A 23,085-nucleotide genomic window follows, 5' to 3' on the forward strand; every position below is an offset into this window, starting at 1 on the left:
ACCCTAATTCCGATCTGAATGATGGACGATCAGCAAATCACCTCCCGCGCTCTACTTATGTCTAAAAAAAAATCCTGAACACATTCACTATCGCACACAAATCCTGCCTCATTATTCTAATTCACTTTATTCAAGACACTTCGCTCGTGGCTGGACTTTATTTCATCACTCTTCCATAACGCTTCTGTCCATTAACTTAATACTCCGATCAATCGACCTTTGTTTTCTGGAAAAAACGAATTTCGTTATTGCTACAACTGAAGCAGATACACAAGGTCGGTTTTGCGTACAGATTCCGATACCGACATTTTACCGACATTATTAACCGCTTCACAGCTCAGACGCAAACCCTTTTATTTCGATAGAGGATATCCCCACACTGGTCTGCTTTATCGATCATCGATAATGTTGGCCAGTACAAACGAGGAAATTTTTTCAAATTTCCTCTACATCATATTTTAATCCTTTTTGTTTTGACAACTTCGTATTATCAAAAAAATTTCGTCTGATAACTTTTAATGGAGGTTTAGGAAATTTTTAAACAAATGAGGTACATTGGTTAAAGGATACAGAATCGAAATACGTTGGAAAAACAAATACTTCCACAGCTAGATTTAATTTCATTCTGAAAGGGTTGATAAATCCTGATGTGACTTTATACCCTGAGCTAAAATGCAGAGCTTTTTGTGTCCACCTATTAGTTTTCTCTATTTTTCATTTTCTCGTTCTTCTCTCGTACGGTGAGGTGAAAAAAGATGAAAAAACCAGGGAGTAAAAACAACCCCATAGAGAGGGAGTGACAGTACAGGGGTCGACTCGCTACAAAGTGCGAGTATGTTTACACGTCGCAACTCAGTCAGCCTAATTATCAGCCGGAGGGCGTACGGCGTGGCTCTTTGGCTCCCTCTCGTGCGCTTCACAAGGGCCTGACTTTGAGATAATATGCAAAGTAGCCCTATTAACCGGAGATAAGGGGCGGGCGTGGAAGCGCACGCAGACGAGTCTGCACAATGGGATGTATATTACGTATATAACGTCGGCGCAATTAATGTTCCATATCATAAAACGCCCGCCGGGCTTGCTCATGCTTGGATCCCGAAATTTTTATACACCGAAATCATTTCAGAGTACAATTCAAAATTGTTGAGAAATAATTTGCTTCAATATTCATTCAACTCTTTCTGTTGAGATTCAACCTTTTTTTAACCGTTGTTCAATCATCTTTCGCTTTTGTCCTATTTTTCCTACAAGCAAGTGGTAGCGACTGTACATTTCGACGACGGAGAAAAAATGAATAGATACGGTCTGATGTACTGAGATTCAATTACATCTAATGAGATCCGAATTTCGTCTTTATCTTATTTGATCTGAATACATGTATATATATATATATATTTATCTTTGTTGGGGCCGTTTTATAATTGAAGTAAAATATTATGTACAATTCGAGAACGAGAACAAAAACAAATACAATGAATTAAGAAGCTAGGAAAGACTAACTGATCCCAAATCGAAAGAATGTTTAGACTTCTCTCTAATTGTAAGTGAATTTCGAAAGAAATCTGTTTCGTTACCCAGCAGCTGAAGATTCTTGTCTTAAATTCGCGCTTTGTTCTTTCAAGCTTGATGAACATTGAACACTGACATAGGTGTGTAATTTATAGACGTGATTAGATCTAATCTGTGGTAGCAACGTGTAATTTATAAATCAGATTGAACAAAGACAAAATTTGAATCCAATAAGATTTAATCAAATCAAATTACATCTATTCATTTTTTTTTTCTCGGGCAGAAACTGGCGTTGAATAAAATAAGGCGATTCGGATGTTCGTGTTCGACGCGGGTTAAATTTAGGATCCGCCACAACGCGTGCAGGAAAATCAATATAACATTGAGGTAATGATATAGGATGACATTTTTTATTGCATGCGGACATTTGAATTATTGATACCGAATATCAGGATATTTAATATTAAACGGGTGCGGAAGAGTGGCTATAAATTATTTTTCCCTAGACCTGTTTTATTCATTTCGATTTCTTTGTTTTTCGCGTTTCACTCTCTATTTAGATAATTGAATGATTTTCTGCTGCATGTCTTTGCGCAGTATTACCTAATTCTTAGATTAAAAAAACGGTTCGTAGTATTAAAATTTATTTGTGCACTGGATTGAAAGGAATTATTTGTAACAGGTCATAAAGCGATATTTATTCATATAAAGTTTACTCTAAAATTATAATTTGTAACTTGAAAAAACTGAACCACTTTCTAAAATCTGGAAAAATTCAGAAAAATCCTTTCAAATTATACTGCGGAAACGCTGGGTCGAAAAATTCTGAAACGAATTACGATTTCATTTCTCTTCATGTGCTTTCATACTAAAAATTCTAATACCACTCTGAGACATCGACTCAAAATCTTTATCCAGATGTCACGGAATGCCCGATATACACATAACTTCTCCGAACTACTAGACGTTTTCACGTACATATTTTAATGCTAACTGTCCGATATCCTCACTGTTATTATTCTTTATTCCCTTTTACGACAATATTGAAATGACTTTAACGTTTCTTCTCGTTCAACATTAAACTGTCTGATCAATTTGGTTGGTCTGCGCGAAGTAGGGGGATTAAGAACTAATTTTCTATTTCTATTATAAATGATATTGTTTGCCTCGTCGATGATCATAAATAAATGAACAATTGTTTTTAGTACTATGTTCAACTGTTTTACCACAATTTTGTTTCAGGCAGACCAGTTGCATTTATTTCCACTGTCGTACAACGAAACGTTACAAGATAAACAATTTTCCATTCTATATTTATTTCTCATTTTCTATCCACTCTGCTTTCAGATGACGCCACTCCAGGTGTCCTGGGTCAGACACAGGGACATCCACCTCCTAACGGTCGGTCGTTACACCTACACGAGTGACCAGCGTTTCAGGGCGATCCACCAGGCTCAGACGGACGACTGGACGCTGCAGATAAAGTATCCTCAGCATCGTGATAGCGGGATATACGAGTGTCAAGTCTCGACGACGCCGCACATGAGCCACTTTGTACATCTCAACGTTGTCGGTGAGTCCGAAAATCCCATCGTTGAATTTCATTCCTGCGATACATACGGAACTTTATTCCCGACTCAAATCTGGCCGCGATGTTTATTTGAAAATTGGAACTTGTAAATTGGCCTCATATTTGCCGGAAATCAGTTTTGGCGAAAATATGTCACTTTTGTCCCGTTTTTGAGGTGAAAAAAGTTAAATTTATGCTCGAGTGATTTGTCTGACCTTGATCGGTTAGCCCAAGAATTTTCTGCTCGGATATGCGTTTTAAACTCCTAAAACATCAACAAGTGAAATATTTCATTTTATGAATTGTTATGACGTTTTTATTTGAGTAACAGAAAAATCAAAAGACTCATCGACTCCAAGATCTAATCGGTTCTAACCTAAAAAGTTTCGAGTAGATTCAGACCGAAATCAACGAAACCTGTTGATCTGTTCTCAAGATATAATTTCTAACTTCAGAGTACAAAAAAAAAGACTTAAATTCGTGATCAAGTGGGGTAAAAAATATGATCACATACGTCCATCTAAAAATAATTAGAGTTATTATTTTAGATCTTGAAACATTGAGATCTAGTGAAAATTCAGTTTTTCATTTTCGGGGTTATTACAATAACTTTCTTTTTTCTCTGTGAATAGGCAAACAGGAATTCACGAAGCGAATGGTCGTACGAAAAAAAAATTGACTTTGGGGATAGGCGCGTTTTTGGTGCTGATTCTCGCAAAGGTTAACTTATCATGTTTAATTCTTCAGTCTGAAATATATTAGTTGCAATAATTTGATATACCTACATGATACTGGAATAACGTAGATGGCTAACGACTCGTTGGATTGTCGTCGATACTCAATCATTCTGGACGAAAAAAAATGTCTAGTAATGAAATCACTTGAAAAAATTCATTACGTACAACCGATGTTGATTCAGGCCACATCCAAGCCTCGACTCCTGCGTAAATAAAAAAAAAATACGATGTACAAAAAATATGAGGATATTCAATAGGAAACAGCGCAAGTCTGGTCTCGCCGCGTTCATTTCGCAAACATCGTTCCCCGTTTATTTAAATTACCGCGTTGTTAGCCGACGGATTTATCGGCAGGCACGTAGGATTGATATCGAAATGAAAAAACAGTGCTCCACTAAAAATAATATCGAGACTCTTAATTGCTTTTCGTTACGTATTGGCTTATAGGTTTGAAAAATCGTTACGCGGGTTCGATGTAACGGAAGCAGCCGCGACGTTGACTTGCGCCATCTTGATTGGGTTTGACAAATAAAATGGAACGTACCGATAAGTGGGCGAAAATGAAGTGCCAACAAAAAGCAGGAAACAGCATCTTGTCGGAATTCCATAACAGTTATACGTATAAGGGTTGAAATGTGCGAATATAGGGCAATGATTTAAACGCAATTCCGGCGGTTAGACGCCGTGAAAATATTATATCCGAGCCCTTTCTCAACGGAATTAGTTTAAACGGATGCCGAGGGGGATCGATATACCGGCTATGAGTGTAATTCGGAATGATTTCCCGGTGAAACCCAACCTCTTGGCAAATATTTTGATTCCTCCAACAATCCGGTTACTTAGCCGTAATTGCATTTGCATAATTTTGACCGTTTTCCAAGAGTTTTCAACGGTCTATAGTTTCGGCCACGGTTTGAAGGCGAGGGAAATAAAATTCGGCGATTTAAGGCTGCGGAAAAAAAATGAGAAAATTGGAGAATACAAGGGTCGCAGTGCCGAATTTTCACGGACGCGTATATCTGTGGAGTGAAATTAATTTAGAGTTAAAATATATAAAATTCGAAACTTGAAAAGGTTAAAGTAGGAAGAAAACCGAAATATAGAACTTTTATAATTCATTTTGCGATCACCAGAAGGGCTTAATCAAATTTTTGCCGACATTGCTTCAATAATATTTTAATATATAATTTAATAAATATAATTTAATAAATATAATAATAACTTAAAGAAGAACAAAAAATCAATGAAATCGAAAACGGTCAAGATCAGTTGCATGCCGAGTTGGCATGGAATGCCCCATACACACGAGATACCTTCTCCTTTTCAACCGAAAAGTTTTTCTCCCGACTTGAACTTTATTCGCAATTACATTGTAAATCAGCTCACGTGCCTCCTAGGCAGTATTATCACCCTGCTAATTAGTGCAAGTCCAATTTCAAACAAAAAACTAATTATAAAAACTTTGCGGAAAAAACTCCTCATAATTATTCAAAAATGTCATAAACGTTTGACTCGCTGTGTATAAAGTTCCGTACAATTGGTATAAAAATTCCGAAAGAATAACATAATTTCTCCAAATGTGATCACGCGGTATTTTTCTATAATAATAAGTGACTGTCACCAACTAATTAAAATCAACCTTATTAAAAACAAAAAAAAAAGCATAAAAATTTACGTTCACGTTTACGTTAATACAGAGGAACAAATGTTTAGTTAAAATCATAAAATAAAAACCTCTCTGTCGCGGTATCTATAGATATAGATTTAAGTTGAATTACGCGCGGTAGATTTGTAGGAGTAACGGACCCTGTATCGTCAGTCAAAAGTTTCTTGGATCAGCCACTGGAGTCGGGCGCTACAATCGGGCAGAAACGAAGCGAGCCGGGCTTCAAATTTTTCATTCGAGCTCCAGACACGGTGACGGCCAGAAGTGCTCGAGACCATCGAGTAGATTTCGATTTCGAAGCAACAGCGTTAGGAGGGGGGAGTCCGTCAATTTTCGAGTCGAATACGAGTATTCGCGGATTGATATCAGAGGCGCCTGCTTCTCCGCGGTGTGATCACCGAGGTGTTCGTGTCACCGCGTAGGGATCCCGGCGTCTGATCATGAGCGGATCGCACGTATCGAATCGACCGTTGAAAGAAAGCTTTAACCGCTCCCGCGGCTAACTGTAGCGAAGTTTTTGGGTTTGAGGCGGGTCTGCATATGTCTGCCGGAGCCCCTGACGTCACGATCGATGAGCTATTGCCGGCGGCTTGGACATAAAAACGTCCGTCTGACCGCGTTGGGACTCCGGCGTGTGGCGCGGCATGCACATGCGCTGCATTTCGAATTTATGGCTGCTTGATCGCGAATCAAGGGATCTCGATGCATCGCAGCGTGTTACGACAACCGCGTGTGACACGCGTGCACGCCAGATTGTAAAGAATCATCAACTTCGGAATGAGGGAGTGTTCGGGTGGGATTGAAAGATTTTTGTAACCGTAACCACGGTTCTCTGTGCCACGAACCCGTCGAGTCCGTGACGTAAGAGGTTCTTGGTGACCTGACTCCGGGACAGAGACTGTCGTAAGAATTTTGAGAGGTCAAAAAAAATAATGTATACGAAATATCCTTCTCGTACGACCATAACATTTTCTCAAGTATATAAAACAGGCGGCTTTAGACTAGGCGTGCACTGGCCATCGAATCTCCCATTTTCGCATTGCAGGTTCCAAGTTTATAGAGAAAAAAAAAAATAATAATATATCTGCCCAGCGAACTGCCGTCAGTCAGTCAATTAATAAAAGTAAAATCAATCAATTTATCTATTGTTGAGATATCATTTTCATTTGATTTTTCGCCTGTTTATTATTTAAATAATTGAAAAAGTACCGCACCAATCAGACCCAAAATCTAACGATTGCAGTTTAGAAAACTTGCGTCGATTGAGGCCAAAATCATCGAAATCCGCTAACTCGTTCTCAAGATATCGTCGTACAAGAAAACTTGTCCACAAATGTTTGGGGGTGATTTTCCGGACCTTAAAACGTTGATATAGTAAAAACTCATCATTTTATTTTCGCGTTGATTACAATAACTTTGTTTTTCTCTGAGAACTGAGAAATTTGTTTTACAACCGAGCGAAATGGTTAGAAAAATGAAGTCAAGCGAGGTTTTTTTTTTTTTAGAGAAGAGATAGATTCGACGAAAAAAGAGTGAAACATAATTTCGGATCGTACGAAACGAGGGTAAGGTTAATGCAAACTCGATAAGAGTGCGCGAAGCGATTTTTCGAGGTGCGAACACGTTCCGCGGCAATTGATCGATTCGAAAGGTATCCGCTACTGAGCTGGGACGTCTCTGTAACCTTCCTAAAAATTTGAATAAAACGGGAACAGCTGAATTTGAGGCTTTTCTTTGTCCTGCAATTTATTCAAGCACCCACCGAATCTCACAAAGCGTAACCGCCTCCGCATATTGAACCACATCCGTGCTCAAGTGACCCACGCCCGCGATTTCCCGGAAGATTACTCATTTTCGGTTCTCTATCCACAACGCGATATTTTCCGACGTATAAAAGCGATTCGGGCTCTTTCGTTTCGTCGACGAATAAAAGAAGAAAATCTCACGCTTTGCTGCCCACGTACGCGAGTTTTCGCCAAAGCTTTCTAAATTTTTATACGTGGTAAAATGATTATTTTAAAATTGTCAACTGTAGAGCAGCTGGTAAAGAAATTAATTATTATTATACAAGCCGATTTAATATAAATTCAGAGAAAAACCTCGTTTTCGGATTTTCACAAACGTGTTTATTTAATTTCGTGATTGGATTGAAGTTTCTTCATTCGCCTTAAAATGCATAATTTGTCTCGAGCAATTTTTATATTAACGAACCTTATATGAAACCCCGTTGAAATTTTAAAAAATCTTGCGTCAGTTGCATAAAAAAAAACCAAGTATTGGCAAATTCTTCGTACGAATTGTGAACGCGTACCTAAAAAATGTTCACGAAAGTTGAAAAAGAAATTGGTCGAATAGAAAATTTGATTACGCGAACGACTTGCATTTTAAATTACGGATGCAATTTCCTTTCATTCGTAAAAATCGCGTAGCCTACAAAGAAGAAAATTCAGAAGTTTGCGATCCTCGAGATTGACGAGGCTGGCATTAATTTTTTACTTTACTGCAGATAACCCTTGACAAATGATCAATTTTTGCATAATCGTCGAGTCGTCGACTCCGCCGTAACTGTCTGAAAATTAGCCACAAGCTGTGCTTAACTCTCGAAGCTTAAAACTAGCGTTTATCTCCACCTAACCCGTCATTCAAAATTCTCTTCACGGTAATTAGCTTCTCCAGCGTAAAGAGTTGTATTATATTTTACAGATAAAACGTGATCCAAAAATTGTCAATAGACTTGGAGAATTTTCGTGCAACAAAATAAAAAAAAAAAAAAAAAAAAAATCACTGAATACTTCATTGTTGCATTGAAATTTATTTCATACAGCTTCTCTGATTCGCGCGAGATTTTCATCCGGTCATCCCGAAAAAATATAACGCGATTTTGTCCCCCGTTACAGATTTGTGATAAGCCTATAAATTTACGGCCATGGACTAGAAAGGCAAGCAAGCCTAGGTACGTGACTCTGGTTTATGGCATGTTGTAAAAGTTTTAACAGCCTTTGGGCTAGACGCTAGTCTAAGACCGGTGAATCAGTCCTCGCGTCTTAAATACGCGCCGCTGTCATTTCCGAAGAGAAATGAAGACGGCATTGCACCGCTGAATGTATTTCCGGTCTGGTTATATTATACGGACATATTGTTCGCGTATTTGTCACGTGAGGCAGTGGTTAAACTTTTTAGAGCGCATGAATTCTACGGTTTTATCGTTACTTTTTCGCGTTAAACTCAAGGCGCTGAGCCTAGCTAATAAAGTTACACTGCCGGTGTATTTGACACAGGGCATTCCATGCCAAATCATCCGAGTCGTGACCCTCGTTACTTTGAATCTTTCCTTCTTTCTTTTCTTTTCTTTTCTTTTCATACACGGTATTCGTCGATGTGAAACCTACAGAAACTTTCACAATAATGTTTTTGTTAGAAACGATTTTTACAAAGATTTTTCAAAATTTAAATGGTAATAATACGCGTCAAAAAAATCCGATCAATCCCTCTGGAAAATAGAAACCAAAATTCCACTCTCGTTTTGTTCTTGAAATTATCATTGCATAATATAAAGTTCGTACGAATTTTTCAGAATATTGATTGAAAAATGTTACCGTTTTTGAGGCAATATAATAACGTCTTTACATTTTTTTCCATTGTGCGATGAAGACCGTAGACGAGAAGAAATTTGAATAAAATTCGAAAGGGTCAGAGTTACAGGTTTGGTGATTTGACACGACATGCCCCATGTATAATCTACTGTACATACAACTTGCAAGTGCGCATGTTTTCTTTGCAGCTTTAAGCTCTGCTGCAGTTTTCCGTGAGCATTTTCTTACCCATACGGATCCCACAGCCGGTTTTTTTTTTTTTTTTCTCTCTTCTTTTTCTATTTTACCGTCGGTTCGCAACGCGGTAATAATAATTTTATTACACCGTCGCAAGCTCAGCGCAGCCGGTAAAATGGGAACCACTAGACCGTGAAGCTCGACTACTATTTGTTTTCTCAAATATTGCCCACCTTTTTACGTATGATCCTCTTATCTTCTTTATGCATTTTTACCCACACATATGATTCACCGTTTTTCCCGCTCTGCGAATTATAATTTTGTGAAAAATTATACAACTGTCAAGTTTTGAACGAGTTTGAGATTAAAAATTTTTAACATCAATTCCAAATTACAAGCTCATCGCGATTTACGATTTTTCGAAAAATTTTGCTCCAAGTATCGAAAAACAATCGCACATGATTATAATAGTGGGTGACAGTTGTGAGCGTTCTGATAAAAATTTGAAATAGTCTGAATTGTAACAAAGATTTGAATCGTGCGAAGAATGAAGTCGCAACTAACAGTCGTGTTAGTTCATCGTTGTTACTCAAAATTGTGCGAAAAACAACATTGATCTTTCGGTCTGTTGCCTTTCAAGAGTCCAAGAATTTGTCGATACACATATTCTTTATTCAACGTAGTTCTATTGAAATGATTAAATAACAAACGGTAGTTTCTGTTCCGTCAATATCTATCTATTTATTTATTTATTTATATATATATTATATATGTGTGTGTAATAATATATTTTAACTCCTTTAAAGGACCTTTCGGGCACGGGTTAATATTAAAATTAAAAGCGGATTTCACCTTTAAAAATCATTTTTTAGTATTTCGAGTCAGTTTAAGGGGTGAGAGAAGAAATTTTTTTTTACCATATTAAGGACCACCCTAATATAAATATATATATATATATATACATACGAATAGTAGGAGGGATATTCGATGGGCGCCGGCACCACGCGATCGAAACACATAGACTGCATAATAACCGGGAAGGTTTCCTCTGGTTAGGCGAATTATTGCCTACCTCTGATGTGTACGTATATAATACAGACAAGGGTGTACGTAGATCCGTGGATAAATCGCCACCACTCCCTTACCAACTTTGAGTTGAACTGCAATTGCCTACTGTCACGCTATATTTATTACCCGCCCCGTCTCTCCCTGTCCCAGCAGCTCAGGCCTCAACGAAACCATATTTCACCACCCCTCAAGCTCCGCTGATTCTCTCATTTTATTTTTCGTTTTTGTTTTCGTCTTTTCCTTATTTGCATCCCGTGACTCACAAGCTCATTCATGATTAAACATTGCTCAAAATTATTGGAGAAAAAAAAAAAATTGCATCATTATTTTTCAGTCCGAAACAGAGTGCATTTAACATTTAGCTCGACGATGTACTTCGGCTGAGATACGAAGGATTGAAAATACATTTTGGACAGAAGTAAAGTAGAACGAAACAAAGTCGCCACGTCAGATTTGCGCAAGTGGATAATTTGGCACGGTTGCTTTACTTGTGCAAGCTCTGATCGTCGAACGTGGGATAATTATAACGGCACGTCACAGATGTTAATTAATCGACGATCTGGGTTAAATTACACGCAGATTTGTTTGCGAAATGGGGGTTTACATTTCTGGTTCGATTGTTTGTTCGGTCCAATATTGTGTTTTGTGTACAGCTGTTCGCGGCTCACGACGATAATCGTGAATAACAAGGATTCACTCCCCGTTCGTTCATTTGCCCATCCGACCGATCGAACTCGAAGGTTTATAACGATCGGATGATTCTAAAGCATTTTTCTTGTCTGTACACAAACGCCACAAGTACCGAGACTCTGCACACAAAATGTAAACCAATTTATTTTTCGCACTCCCCGAAAATCCTCGAATTAATGTCAGTCGTCTCTGAAAAACGTACACTCTACTACTTCCAACGTGCACCTAACGATATCAAGGTGGAAAATATAAATGAAAAGCAGGAGAGAAGTGGAAAAGGGACTGACATTTTGCATCATTTTTCACTCTTCTTGCCTTGATTTTTTCATGCAAATTCCGAACCTCGGAAATACGTCATGCATGTAATAAAACAAAAACAAAAACTAGTAAAAAAACATATACATCTAGGTATGTACATGATTATAACTTGGAGGCGTAAAAGCTGTGATCCAATTTTTATAATTAGGAATTCTCAGTTGTCAGTAATTAATTTTAGCAATTTTGGGCGTATTGCAAAATAATTCCCAGAGCTTTTTCGAAATTCGACTGATCATTCGTTTGAAATCAAAATTTGAAAAAGAAGAAATCGTAACTGAACCGACTCGAATTTCAATTTTCGTACGTTGATTTTGTCTTCTTTGTTTTGGCTGACTTTTTTTTTTTTGTACCAAATTACCAGACAGATTCTGCTAAATTGTATACACATAGTTGTACTTAATTGATCGGTCAATTACGCGGGGCGTGAAACGTAATTTCTATAGTGATTAGGCAACGCGATGGGAAATTGGGGCGATTTTCACTCCAACTAACACGCAATTGCAGAACTGTTTTACAGCCGTATAACGTATTCGGTTCTGACTTACACGCCCAATTAGCTAATCGGCCAGACTATCCCTGCTGCGCCATACGTGGTGACACCTACGTATTTTGCCTGACCGCAATCCGACTAACTTCACACCGTGTCTGACCGCGATATCGCTTGGTCTTTGATCTAACGCGTGAATTAAGGTCATGTAGTACTCCTACCCTTACCGACCGAGAAAATTCACGCTTTTTCTTCCTACGTCGAACAAACAAACGAAAGGAAAGGGTCCAAGCTTCAGAGGTGCGTCGCTCTTTTGTAGCGGAATTCAAGAAAGCTACTCGTATCCCGAAAAATTGTCAATCAACCGTGGGGGCTTTTTAACCGTGTTACTATTCCTGCAATGAGGAGTGAACTGAGCCATCGTGAGACTGTTTTCATGCAATATATTCATGTCGCTAGACGATAACCAGGAATTACAATAATTTTGTTAATAAATGACGCTATCACGATCATATGGGTAGACGGCCGAACGTTTCTTGGTTGGTGGAACAGTGCACTGAGAAATTTTTAGTTCCAGTTACCGCTCACTCCTCAACTATTTTCATTTTTTTTTATAGTTCCACGTAGAAAATGAAAATTAGTTTTCTAGCTAGTACCGGAAAGTCTGGTATCCGTTGCTATTCTTTCTCGTTACGATCACTGTTACTATATTTTCTTGCAACTGTTGCGAAAATTTAATGCTCGTGCAACGATAAATTGTAATTCCAACAATATTCAAACAGTTTTTTCAACGATACCTGTTTTACTGAATTTTTCTAGTTACAGTAACAAGTGAAATTTTTCTCGGTATAGAATTTTTTCAATTACATATGTTCCACCAAATTTTGCGAGCCATTTGTTTTTTCTTCTTTTCATTTCACCTTTCATACAACGTTCATTACGACGGTTCCGCGGCGTTGAGGCAAGACTCGGGATTCGCGTTTAGGTCAGTTGTTTTTAATGAAGTCGGTACACCGAGCCCCAGCTTTAAGCCCCGCATGTTCATTAATTCGGTTATGGAAGCTCTTTGGCATCGGAGACTGTAAGGGAGAGGCGAGGTGGGGGGCAGAGGCTGCAGGTCATAATACAGTAATATTAAATTTGTTCGCTGAAGTTTGTTCACCCCGGTTGAAAAAGACGCGAATATTAGCTCGGGCCAAGTTAAATAAGCCTTTTTGTTTTGCGAACCAACTTCCTGTTCTTTCAAAGCTTCTCTGTAACACCCCTGCCGGGCCACGTTGCTTTACTGCGAATAATCGCCGAAAGCCTTAACCCTGAGCCCTCGTGTTTTCGAATCCTCGAGAGTTAAGACTGAATAGCTGAAATAATCTACCCCGGCTCACTTGTTATCCCCGTGCAATCACCCGTCAACGCCTGAAACATTTTCCGAGTGAAAATCTTCACCCGAATACCTGCTCGTCAATCTGCAAAACAAGAGACCTCAGATTCGCGACGACGAATCAAATTTAACAGAATTTACACACCTACACCGTACTTGTATTGTGCAAACATTACACATTTACACGATTTCTCGGTCTCTCTGTAATATTCGTATACAAAGCGGAAGAAAAGCTCGGACACTTTTCGACTATCTCATACTCGTCGAAAAATGGTTTTATGGAAAGATAATCGCAAATTCTTTCTCTTTAAAGAGATGATTTTGCATTACTGTACTATTGAAGATTGAAAGAAAGCTGAAGCATTTTTATTTCCAGTTTCAATATCACGCAGACCAATTAGTTTGATAAAATTGATAAGATAAAATTGCTAAGACAAAATTTCGAGAGTTATATTTCTTCATATTATGGTATCGTGTCGTGAAAAAACGTGTCAAAATAAAATAAGAAATGTAGCGAAACTGATTCATTGGTTTAAGATGGTCGAGCAAGTTGACCAAGGTGAATTTAGCCGGCGCATTGATTTCTCTAACGTCGAAAAAAAATTTCAAACTCACACTTATTCCAGCTCAAAATTACCAACCATTTTCTCAGTACCAAAACTACGTTTTCTTGTCCAATCTTTATTGGTCACGGCTCATTTTATTTGCGATAATTCACGCACAAATCGCCGAAAGTAGATTTCTTTTCACCTTATTGTTAGTAAAAATGTAGATTCTCGAATAAGTTGTTGATAATAATATTCACTCGGATGAAATATTTCATTTTTCAAATTTTACCCATGTTAACGGGGCAGAAATGCTTTACACGATCGTCGCGACAAATATTCAGATCAACACCTGCAAGGATGTATTTTTTTTCGAAATGCAACAAATATTTCTAAACAATAGCACACCTCTCAAAATTGCCAATAAATTCAAATTAACAGTTTGATTCTAATCCAACAGATCAGTGTGAATCATATCTTTTTCGGGATTTCGATAAGTTATTTCAACCGATTAAAAAAGAAAAAAAAAAAAAACACGACGTTTTTTTTAGTGATTAACTTGATCTTGACCCTGCTAATATTTTCTTTCGATATTGTATTTAAAGAATCGCGGATTCCAATGACTGGATTTCCACCCTCTCATCCGCCACAAAGTTTATCTCCAGATACTGAAATCGTGTTAACTCAACATTTCGTAATATTCCGAAGTAAACCCTGTAACAACGTCTGGACAAAATTGTTCATCGTGTCGTGAATTAGACTCAATAAAACCCGCGCTCGTAGAATCAGTGAGTAATTCGTCCTCAGATTGTAGAACGGTTGAATGAACCTCACGACTCCTGCTGCAGGATGTCCGCAGTTCCGCAAAGTTCTTCGCGGTGGTAGCAGCGCCTCTTTTCACCGTAGGTACCACAGTACGTAACCCCCTTTCACCCACCCCCACCCCCCTCCCCACCCCCGCCCCGCGGCGCGTCTTATATTACTTTCATAAAGTCCCATAAAAACGGTTTAAAAGGTAGAATCGTGGCTGTTAAAAAGGCGCCAACATTCCGCAAGAGGTCGACAAGGTGGCGGGTGCGAGTTATAAAACTGAAAAGAAGGAAAGAACAGGGCAAGGATTAGGGGCGGGACGCTGATAGATGCTGGGAGTTTCAAGGATTGCGGTACCGACTTTTTTCTGCTTTACTCCGGCGTCTGATCGCGCCGTGATGCTGAGACGACGTCGCTTGTGGTGAAGAAAAAAAAAAAAAAATTCCCAGCCGACAGATCAATCGAACAATAGTCCGTAAATGAACTTACGATGATAGAGAATGATGCAATATTTTTTTTTTTTTTATGTTTAAACAATCTTCGTAGCGAATTAGGATCGCGATTTGTGTCCAATTGATGGAAACAAAGTGTAGAATGGAGATGGCTCAAAAATTCGAATATCATAACCCTGGGAACGCGAAGATTTAATTCATTAAGAAATCTGTCAGGAAGAAAAAACTTGCTTGTTCGAAACAAAAATATCGTGGAGTTGAAATCAACTTTCATCGAATTACATAAGTTTCTTACACTAACGTCAGATAAATTGTTCAACTGGTTTATATTCAAATAATATTCTTTATTTCGAATAATTTCAGAATTGTCAGACTATTGCTTTTCCAAACATCCAGTTGCAAAAAAAAAAAAATTGTTCTCGATTCTATCAATTTTCTTTTTTTTCGTTCCAACGCACATTTCCTCGAATTAAAATTGTTGAATATTGAATATTGTTGAATGAGGCATTTTGATTCATCTGACTTTGTCAACATTCGACTAAAATTCTATAAACTAGATTGTCGTGTCTCTGAAAATTTGTTGTAACGGTCCTTTTATTACTCAAGCATGCCACTTTACATATTTATTTATTTTCTACACTCGACGTATTGAAAGAATCAGGATTATTGCATCTAATCAACGGAGATTCGATGTGGTTGGTTAAATTCGAGAATCTTCTACGGCTGATCATCGAGGTTAAAGCTTCAAAGTTGGAAGGTTATAAGGGTCTTAGGGAAAGGATTCAGGCAATCTGCCAGCCATTCTCATCTTCTGGAATGAATTTCTAAATTATATGCCAAATTCTCTCTTTGACGTTCATAGAACCTGATCGCGGATTACCGTCTAAAATCTGAATCATGTTATGCCTCACCCAAGTATATTGGCATCACGTCAGCTTGAGTCACTATTTTAAAACGATCACCATCTCACTTCTCCCTCTTATATCATACTTTATAACAACTCTATCAAATTTTGGATCGACGCAATTTAAAGTGGATAGCACACACGCTCTTTTTTGGTACGCTGTCGATAATTATTGCATGTATTAAACACTCATTTCTTTAATTCATTTACTCTGTTTTAGTTTTTTTTTCTTTTTCAACAGTAAACAAAATGTTGACGAATTCGCACTCGGTAGAAAGAATTTCACCTGTGACACATTCAGAAATCTATTAATTCTGTTTACATGCTTCAATGAAGGAAAAGAGAATAGAGAAGAGATGATTTCCAAAAAAAAACGTCTCGTGAAAAGGATCATTAATTTTCTCGATCATTCATAAATTACCAAAACACATTTACAATGGGGAAGTGCTTTGAAATTTTTTTTCAAAACTTGCCAGGAAGTCTCTTGAATGTGGAATGAGAGTTTACGACTAACTTTGAAAGCGTTCACGATTCAGAACTTTTCAAAGAAATGTATTTGTCACTGAAGTTTCCTTTCATTCCAACTTCTTCACTGATTTCTTCTGTACAATGCTGGACATTTATTTCGCATTATATGACCGTCGATCTTCCTCATTCTATTTTACGCAAGTTAAATATTTGAACTTGAAGTCTGAATATTGCGAAATTAGTCAAAACGTGACAAATTCGTTGTTCGATTAAATGTAGCTACGTGTTTGAAATAAACTCTCTTCATAAATTTCAATTTATTCCCAACAATTGTTAACATCTGATTTTAACAATAAGATTTATCTAAACTTTCCAACCGAACGTCGGTATTCTATGCAGAAGAAAAAACATTTCGCAGAAATAATATTTTCTTCCTCGCCTGGTGTGAAATCAAACTTACCGTCACGATACAACGTCGCGATTCAACATCCACTAGTAATAGACTGCTTGTTCCACACGTGAAAAGAAATTCCGAGGATCGCACGGCGACGAAGCATGGAGCATCGCCGTGTAATCAGGAGGTTGATTATCCACCAAGTAGCTACCAACCCTCGTAAACAGACGTCGTGGGTGATAAAAAGTAACAGTCCGAGATTGCCATCCGCAGACGCCTCGCGTCGTTGCCGCTGGTTTATCATCGCGACGGCCTACAAAAAAAAAAAAAAAAAAAGCCCACGGGCGAAGGAATAATTTGTCGATTCATTCGTGCATCGGGAAGATAATTTCGGTGTTATCAATTTTTCTCTATCACCCCGTTCGTAATCCCCCTACTTTTGTTCGGGGGCGATGAAATAGTTCCAAGAAGCCCATAAACAAAGTAATTATTGGCACATCGAGGCGGAGGCGAGAACCAGGCTTCGTGTTGGTAATGATTTCAGAGCTCGGAACCAGCACGCGAGTATAATACCAACGTTGAGCACGTTCGGTACGACCCGAGCTCACACAGACCCAAAGTCGTTATTTTTTCACCTCCGTACCTACGAGGCATCAACCCCAGAAGTCGAGCCAGCCTCTGCAGGGCCTCTTTAAATATACATGCATTCGCGACTCGTATGGAAAAGTGGGCTGCAGATATGCGGCTCTGTATGTGTGAGGTTTGTGCAGAGAGTAAGTATAACAGCCCGCCTCGCAGACAAGAGGCAGGCAAACAGAGACTATGCGAAAAACAGCTACGCAGGTTTTGGTGCTCTCGTTTAATTAATCCAGCGACTATTAAGCACTTGTAAAGTCTCCGGGCAGTCACGGAGGCTTATTTTTCTTCGTCGGATAAAACGACGATGTAACAGTTATACGGATAACGATAATCCATTATGGAAGCTTCCGGTTATTAGCGAAACGATTTCGGAAATACGAGCATATTCGGTTACGGTCGAATTTCGTTCGGTGAATTCCAACCTCACCGGGCTCTTTTCGCCGGTGAAACTGAGACCAAAACTTTCTTGCCAACGTTCCGTTGCGGATTGGACGTCTTTCGATTGCCAAACGGTGCTAAGAATTATCTTAGAGCGGAAATTCGTTTCGAAGTGACGTGTCAACGGCAGCCATATTGATCATGCGCGCCATCTGTCGATGGAATGTCGTACTAACGCTTTTTTCAATACTTTCACAGAGTTTTTAATTGACTGCGATATTTCACGGAATTCGTTATGCCAGTGACGAAATAATTTCTTCGGTGATGTCTCGTTTTTCAACCTGCAAACCGTATCATTTTTTTTTTTCATACATGACGTCTAAAGATTTTCTGAATTAATTTCAGAGAGTTGTCCGAACGTAGCGTCGAGTGAATTCATTCCAACTTCGTATTTCCGTCTTCACAACGCACACATATTCATAGTAATGCAGGGAAATGGTTCAGAATGGTAAAAATTACCTTACTGAAATGGGGTAGGGGAATAGGGGGCTATATTCGGAGTTTGTGATCGGCCTACGGCGTCTCTCGTCTCAAATCCGAGATTTCGCTGTCAGATGATGTTCGGGGCAAAGGGACGGTGGGGTTATACTGCGGTCAATTAACCCCGGGGATAAAAAAATAAACGCAACGAAGTGTGCGAGACGGCTGCAGGACGCTGGCGCTCGGTAGTCGTAAATAACCCCATTTGCCATCCGCGAAAAGCAGAAAAACAGAGGAAGAGAGCGGCGTGCAATGGAGAAAGAGGGAACGAGGAAAGACAAAGAGAAGGTAATAACGAAAGCAGAAGAGGATGAAGAGAGCGAGGAATAAGAAATAAAGAATGAACAAAGAAAAAAAAAAAAAAAAAATGGAAATAAAATTCTGCAACACACGGCGCGCGCTGCGGCGCTGCTGCTGAGCTTGCAATGCTTTTAACTTTGCTCATAAATTTATTTGCTTACTGTGATACCGCTAAAGTTTCGTCAAGGAGTTCGTTCCGCGAGTCACTCTCCTCCTCCTTCTCCTCCTCCTCTCCTTTCCATCCCTGCAGGCTGTTTCCTTCATCTTTTCTTTCTTCTCTTATTCTCGTCTCTTCACTTCCGCTCTTTCTCTCATTTGCTCGTCGTCGCTGGTTAGCTTACTTCGCTAATGTTTCAACCGACTTAATTACGTCTCTAGGAAGGGGTGGGGATAGAAAACCAGAAAATGTGAAAATCAGAATAACCAGAATTCCGAATTCAACAAATTCGAATAACAAATATTCCCAAAAAGCACCTCGGATGCAAAAACTTCCTTGGCGCCTAGTGCGCTCCTGGGTAGTTTTGAAGCGCAGCGCGATTTGATTCTTGCACCTTCAGATTTGCCCTCCAGGGTTGATTCCTGTATTAAGTGAGGGCTCACTTAGTCTCAGACAATTGCGAATGGTTATTTAATGTGCGTTGGACTAATTTTAGGTTAGAAGTTGAGGTTTTAACGTCCTGTGAATCTTTCCGTTTCATGTATTTTGATTTTACCTAATTATTGTTTGAATAAATTTACTTTTATCGACTAGCTTGGTCGAACTTTTCCGTCTTAATTCGTGAGTGTTTTTATGCTAGGTCTTTTTTTTTTGTTAGATTGCTCTCGGAATTGCTGTACTTTTATTCAAATGACCCGATTGCTCATTTCCTTCCAAATTCCCCCGTTCTGTAGTATAAAAATATTCAAACCCTGCGCCAAGTGCATTAAAGTGGAATGTATCAACAAAAATTTACTCTGCAACTTCGAAAACACCAAAATGACAACTGACGACTGACTGGCAGGAAGCTTTCAACTTCTCAAGTTAAAATTTCGCGGGTATAAGAAAATATCTGTTGATTATTTTCTTCCTCTAATTAACATTCCTGCAAAGTTTCATCAAGATCGAAAGTGTGAGTGCCTCATCGCGGATGTTTCTTCCCAAGTTCAGATTCAGTAAACCGGAAAATTGTCGTACATTATCAAGTCTGGCGGGTTTTTATAAGATTGGATGTTTCTTCACTACATCAGCTATTTTGCAATATTAACTGTCAGACGCCACATTCAAATTGGAACTCGAATTCGATCATACAAAAAGCCGCGGAGCTTCATTTTCATTCAAACTGGATTCGCAAAAATGTTGTATAATCAAATAAGATAAGTGAGCGAATTCTCCGAATGTCAAACCGATGCATCGGACGCACCTTTTCACTTGCAAAATTTCTATCTTACAATAGAATCGAATACAACATCAGATATTTTAAATGATATTTCTTGGTTTGTACTGTGATTCGACTTATTGACTCTTCTAAGATATTGCAATTCGATTTTCTGAGCCTTTTGCGACATTACGAAAACTATAATTCGCATCAATTAAAAGGTTATCGTATCTGAGATTTTGTACCAACGCTTTTGCGTCGTTATACAACTGACCTTCCCATATTTTTTGGATCTGGCAAGGATTAATACGATGTTCACGCAAGGAACTCTTATCTCTTAAAAATAAACTCAAAAATTAGGTTCGGAGCTATAACTTTTACTTGAAATGAGCAACAGCATCGAAAATTACAACAAAATTACAAGAGATTACAAAAGAATACAAAAGGTTACAGTAATTCAGATTGACTTTCAAATGTGGTATGTCTTTCATAGGTCATTTTTGTTTGGGTTATCATTTCTGGGTTGTTTGGTCCTAATACCATCGGAAGAATTCCAGACTCGTTCGTAATACGTGTGCTTAATTCCGACTGGATATCGTCGACACCTTAATCTCAATCCCATGAATTCCGAACTGTGTATGTGATCCAGGCACATACTGCAGGACGTGCGCAACACACACTCAACAACGCTAATCAGATCAGGTTAGTTCCGCGTGACCAAATCATAGCGATACGTGCACACACGCGTGTATCTTGGTGTATGGAATTGACGCCGACGTAACTACTCACCTCAAACTTCTCACCTGCAGGTTGTTGGCTAATTTCTGCACCATCCTATTTCGCGGCACGTCACGACCACCCTGCAACTACAGATTCATCCTGCTCTGAATGTCAAAACGGAACTCGGTATTGATCTTATAAAAATAAACTGCATGAATGTTTGTTATTCACACAGCGACATTTGAAGAGCCAAAAAGACCTTGCATGGTTCACCGAAATGTTTGATTTGTTTGAAACAATTATTGACCAGATGATCATTGGAATGATAAGTAATTCGTGGATCGTAGTTAGGATCGATTGGGCTCCAAGCAAAACAAACACCGATTGCAAAGAGTATGATTTAACGCAAGCACCGTTTTTTGTATTTTATGAAATAAAATTTATGTTTGTGGTTACCATAATCACCTCTAGCGTGATTTCTTTCAAGCAACAATAAATTCAAGGTTCACAAAGATTGTCATCTGCGTTCATCGTTTCATTCAACACAATCGCATAATCTTTATGCAGCATTAAAAACCTTATGGGTGATTGAAAAACCATAAAGTAAAACATTCGCCAAGAACAAACGAATAGTGAAACATAGAGTCATTCTCGTAAGAAGGTCATGGCTGCGTATTAAATTTTCTACAATTCTTTTCAAGTTTCAAAACTATAAGCATGATCATTTGTTTTGAAACGTTGCACAAGTTGATCGCAATCTTTTCGCCTGAATTTAATCAAGTTTTCTCCCCCTGCAAGGGGTTGAAAAAATCTTAAACTCGGGTTTAATTGAAGCTTCAAGCTATCGTTTCGTGCAATGATACTTCCGTAATCACGCAGCAAACGAGGCTGAGAGCTGACGAGTTATTTAAAAAAATTGACCAGCATATTGCAAAAGTTTAGATTAAGTCGAGGGAGAAACCGAAAGTAAAATGGCAGGTTTGACCCTCGTTAGATATCATCTTCACAATTCGCCTTCCCTTACTGTTAGATCTGCCAAACTCGATTAACTTTCATTGTATACGAGCTGGCAAACGTATAGCTGGATATTAATTCCGATCCAGCTTCTGTTCGAAGTTCTCTCACGCTCTTCGTTGCAGCAATACGATTAATAAAAAAATTCCTATACCTAACAATCCGAGGAAAGAATTCATCATACATACATATAACATCCCAATAAATTGACCCTCAGCAAGACGATCAAAAAATATTTCACGGTATTTGTCACGGTTTCTTCTCTCTTCTTCTCTGGCAAACTGTCCAAACCAAAAAACCAAATGAATATGAAAAATTTGCGTCTTTCTATTTCGTAAGATCAATTTTCCACTCGGATGTATTGGAAAAATATTCGGTCAAACTTACTTTAACGCTCTTTCCATTTTTCTCCCGCAAATGTTTCTCCAAAACTTGTAAATGCAGTTAACTCAGGATCCGAAATTCGAAGGTCCGAAAATTTGCGAATAAGGAATTTTCAAAACCCTTGTGTCGGTCAGAAAAGTTCACGAAACCCCGCAACTCGTATAAGCCTGTTTTCACATGGCTTTTTCTCGTTTTATGATGTAGAAAACAACTCGCATGGTGTTTTTCTTCAGATTTTTCATTCAAGCCTATGCTTTAGGTACATATATATGTATATTTACCTATGTACATATCAATATATATTCGTCCACCTCGTTGCGACCTCGCTTAAAAGAAACCTTTTCCGGTAGGCTTCATGTATACGACTCTGTTTTTCCTAAGCCTGAAGCCTTTCTGCCACCCTTTTCTTTTTATCTCTACTTCTTTTACTTCATTTTTTTTTCCACTTCTGTTTTATTTTTGAAAATACTACGTGTGAAATTTCAAGATGCTTTCAACAGAACCTGCGCGTTTTTCTGTAAACGAATCGGGTGCGACTGTAATTTTTGATGTATTGAATGAAAATACAGTTATACGATCAGAAATCGTCGTAAGTGAAACCGATCAGGTGTCATTTCCCTCTTTTTTATTTTATTTTCAAGAAAATTCAATTGTCGCTGGGAGAAAAATCCTTAGCAAATCCATTTTTACAATTTGGTGATACGTTTCTTTTTTTCCAGAATTTTAAATGACAAAATTCCAGTTTTCATGATCTTTAACCTAAATCAACTCTCGAATGAAAAACATTTGATACTTTCAACAAAAATCTAAGATTTAATGCTACATGTTGGAAAAAAAACTATGAAACATATTATCTTACGACTTTTATTTTCAAATTAGTTCACTAATCGTTAGCATGTTCTGTCATTTTTGTGATCTCATTCTCAATATTTCGAATTCATTGCGGATAAAAAAAAAAAAAATACCACAGTGATAATTAGACCTTCTCA

At 38.3% G+C, this 23,085-nt stretch overlaps 1 protein-coding gene across 4 annotated transcripts in view; it reads left to right on the forward strand.

Moving 5' to 3' along the window:
• LOC124218524 (neurotrimin) overlaps window positions 1-23,085 on the forward strand; it is a 409,542-nt gene that overhangs the window by 332,242 nt on the left and 54,215 nt on the right. For all 4 annotated transcript variants that reach the window (XM_046625060.2, XM_046625058.2, XM_046625059.2 and 1 more), the window contains one exon: window positions 2,857-3,082. In XM_046625060.2, the coding sequence (XP_046481016.1) occupies window positions 2,857-3,082 (226 nt within the window). The remainder of the gene's footprint in view (window positions 1-2,856; window positions 3,083-23,085) is intronic.

Source organism: Neodiprion pinetum, chromosome 5, assembly GCF_021155775.2.
Source record: "Neodiprion pinetum isolate iyNeoPine1 chromosome 5, iyNeoPine1.2, whole genome shotgun sequence".
NCBI lineage: Eukaryota > Metazoa > Arthropoda > Insecta > Hymenoptera > Diprionidae > Neodiprion > Neodiprion pinetum.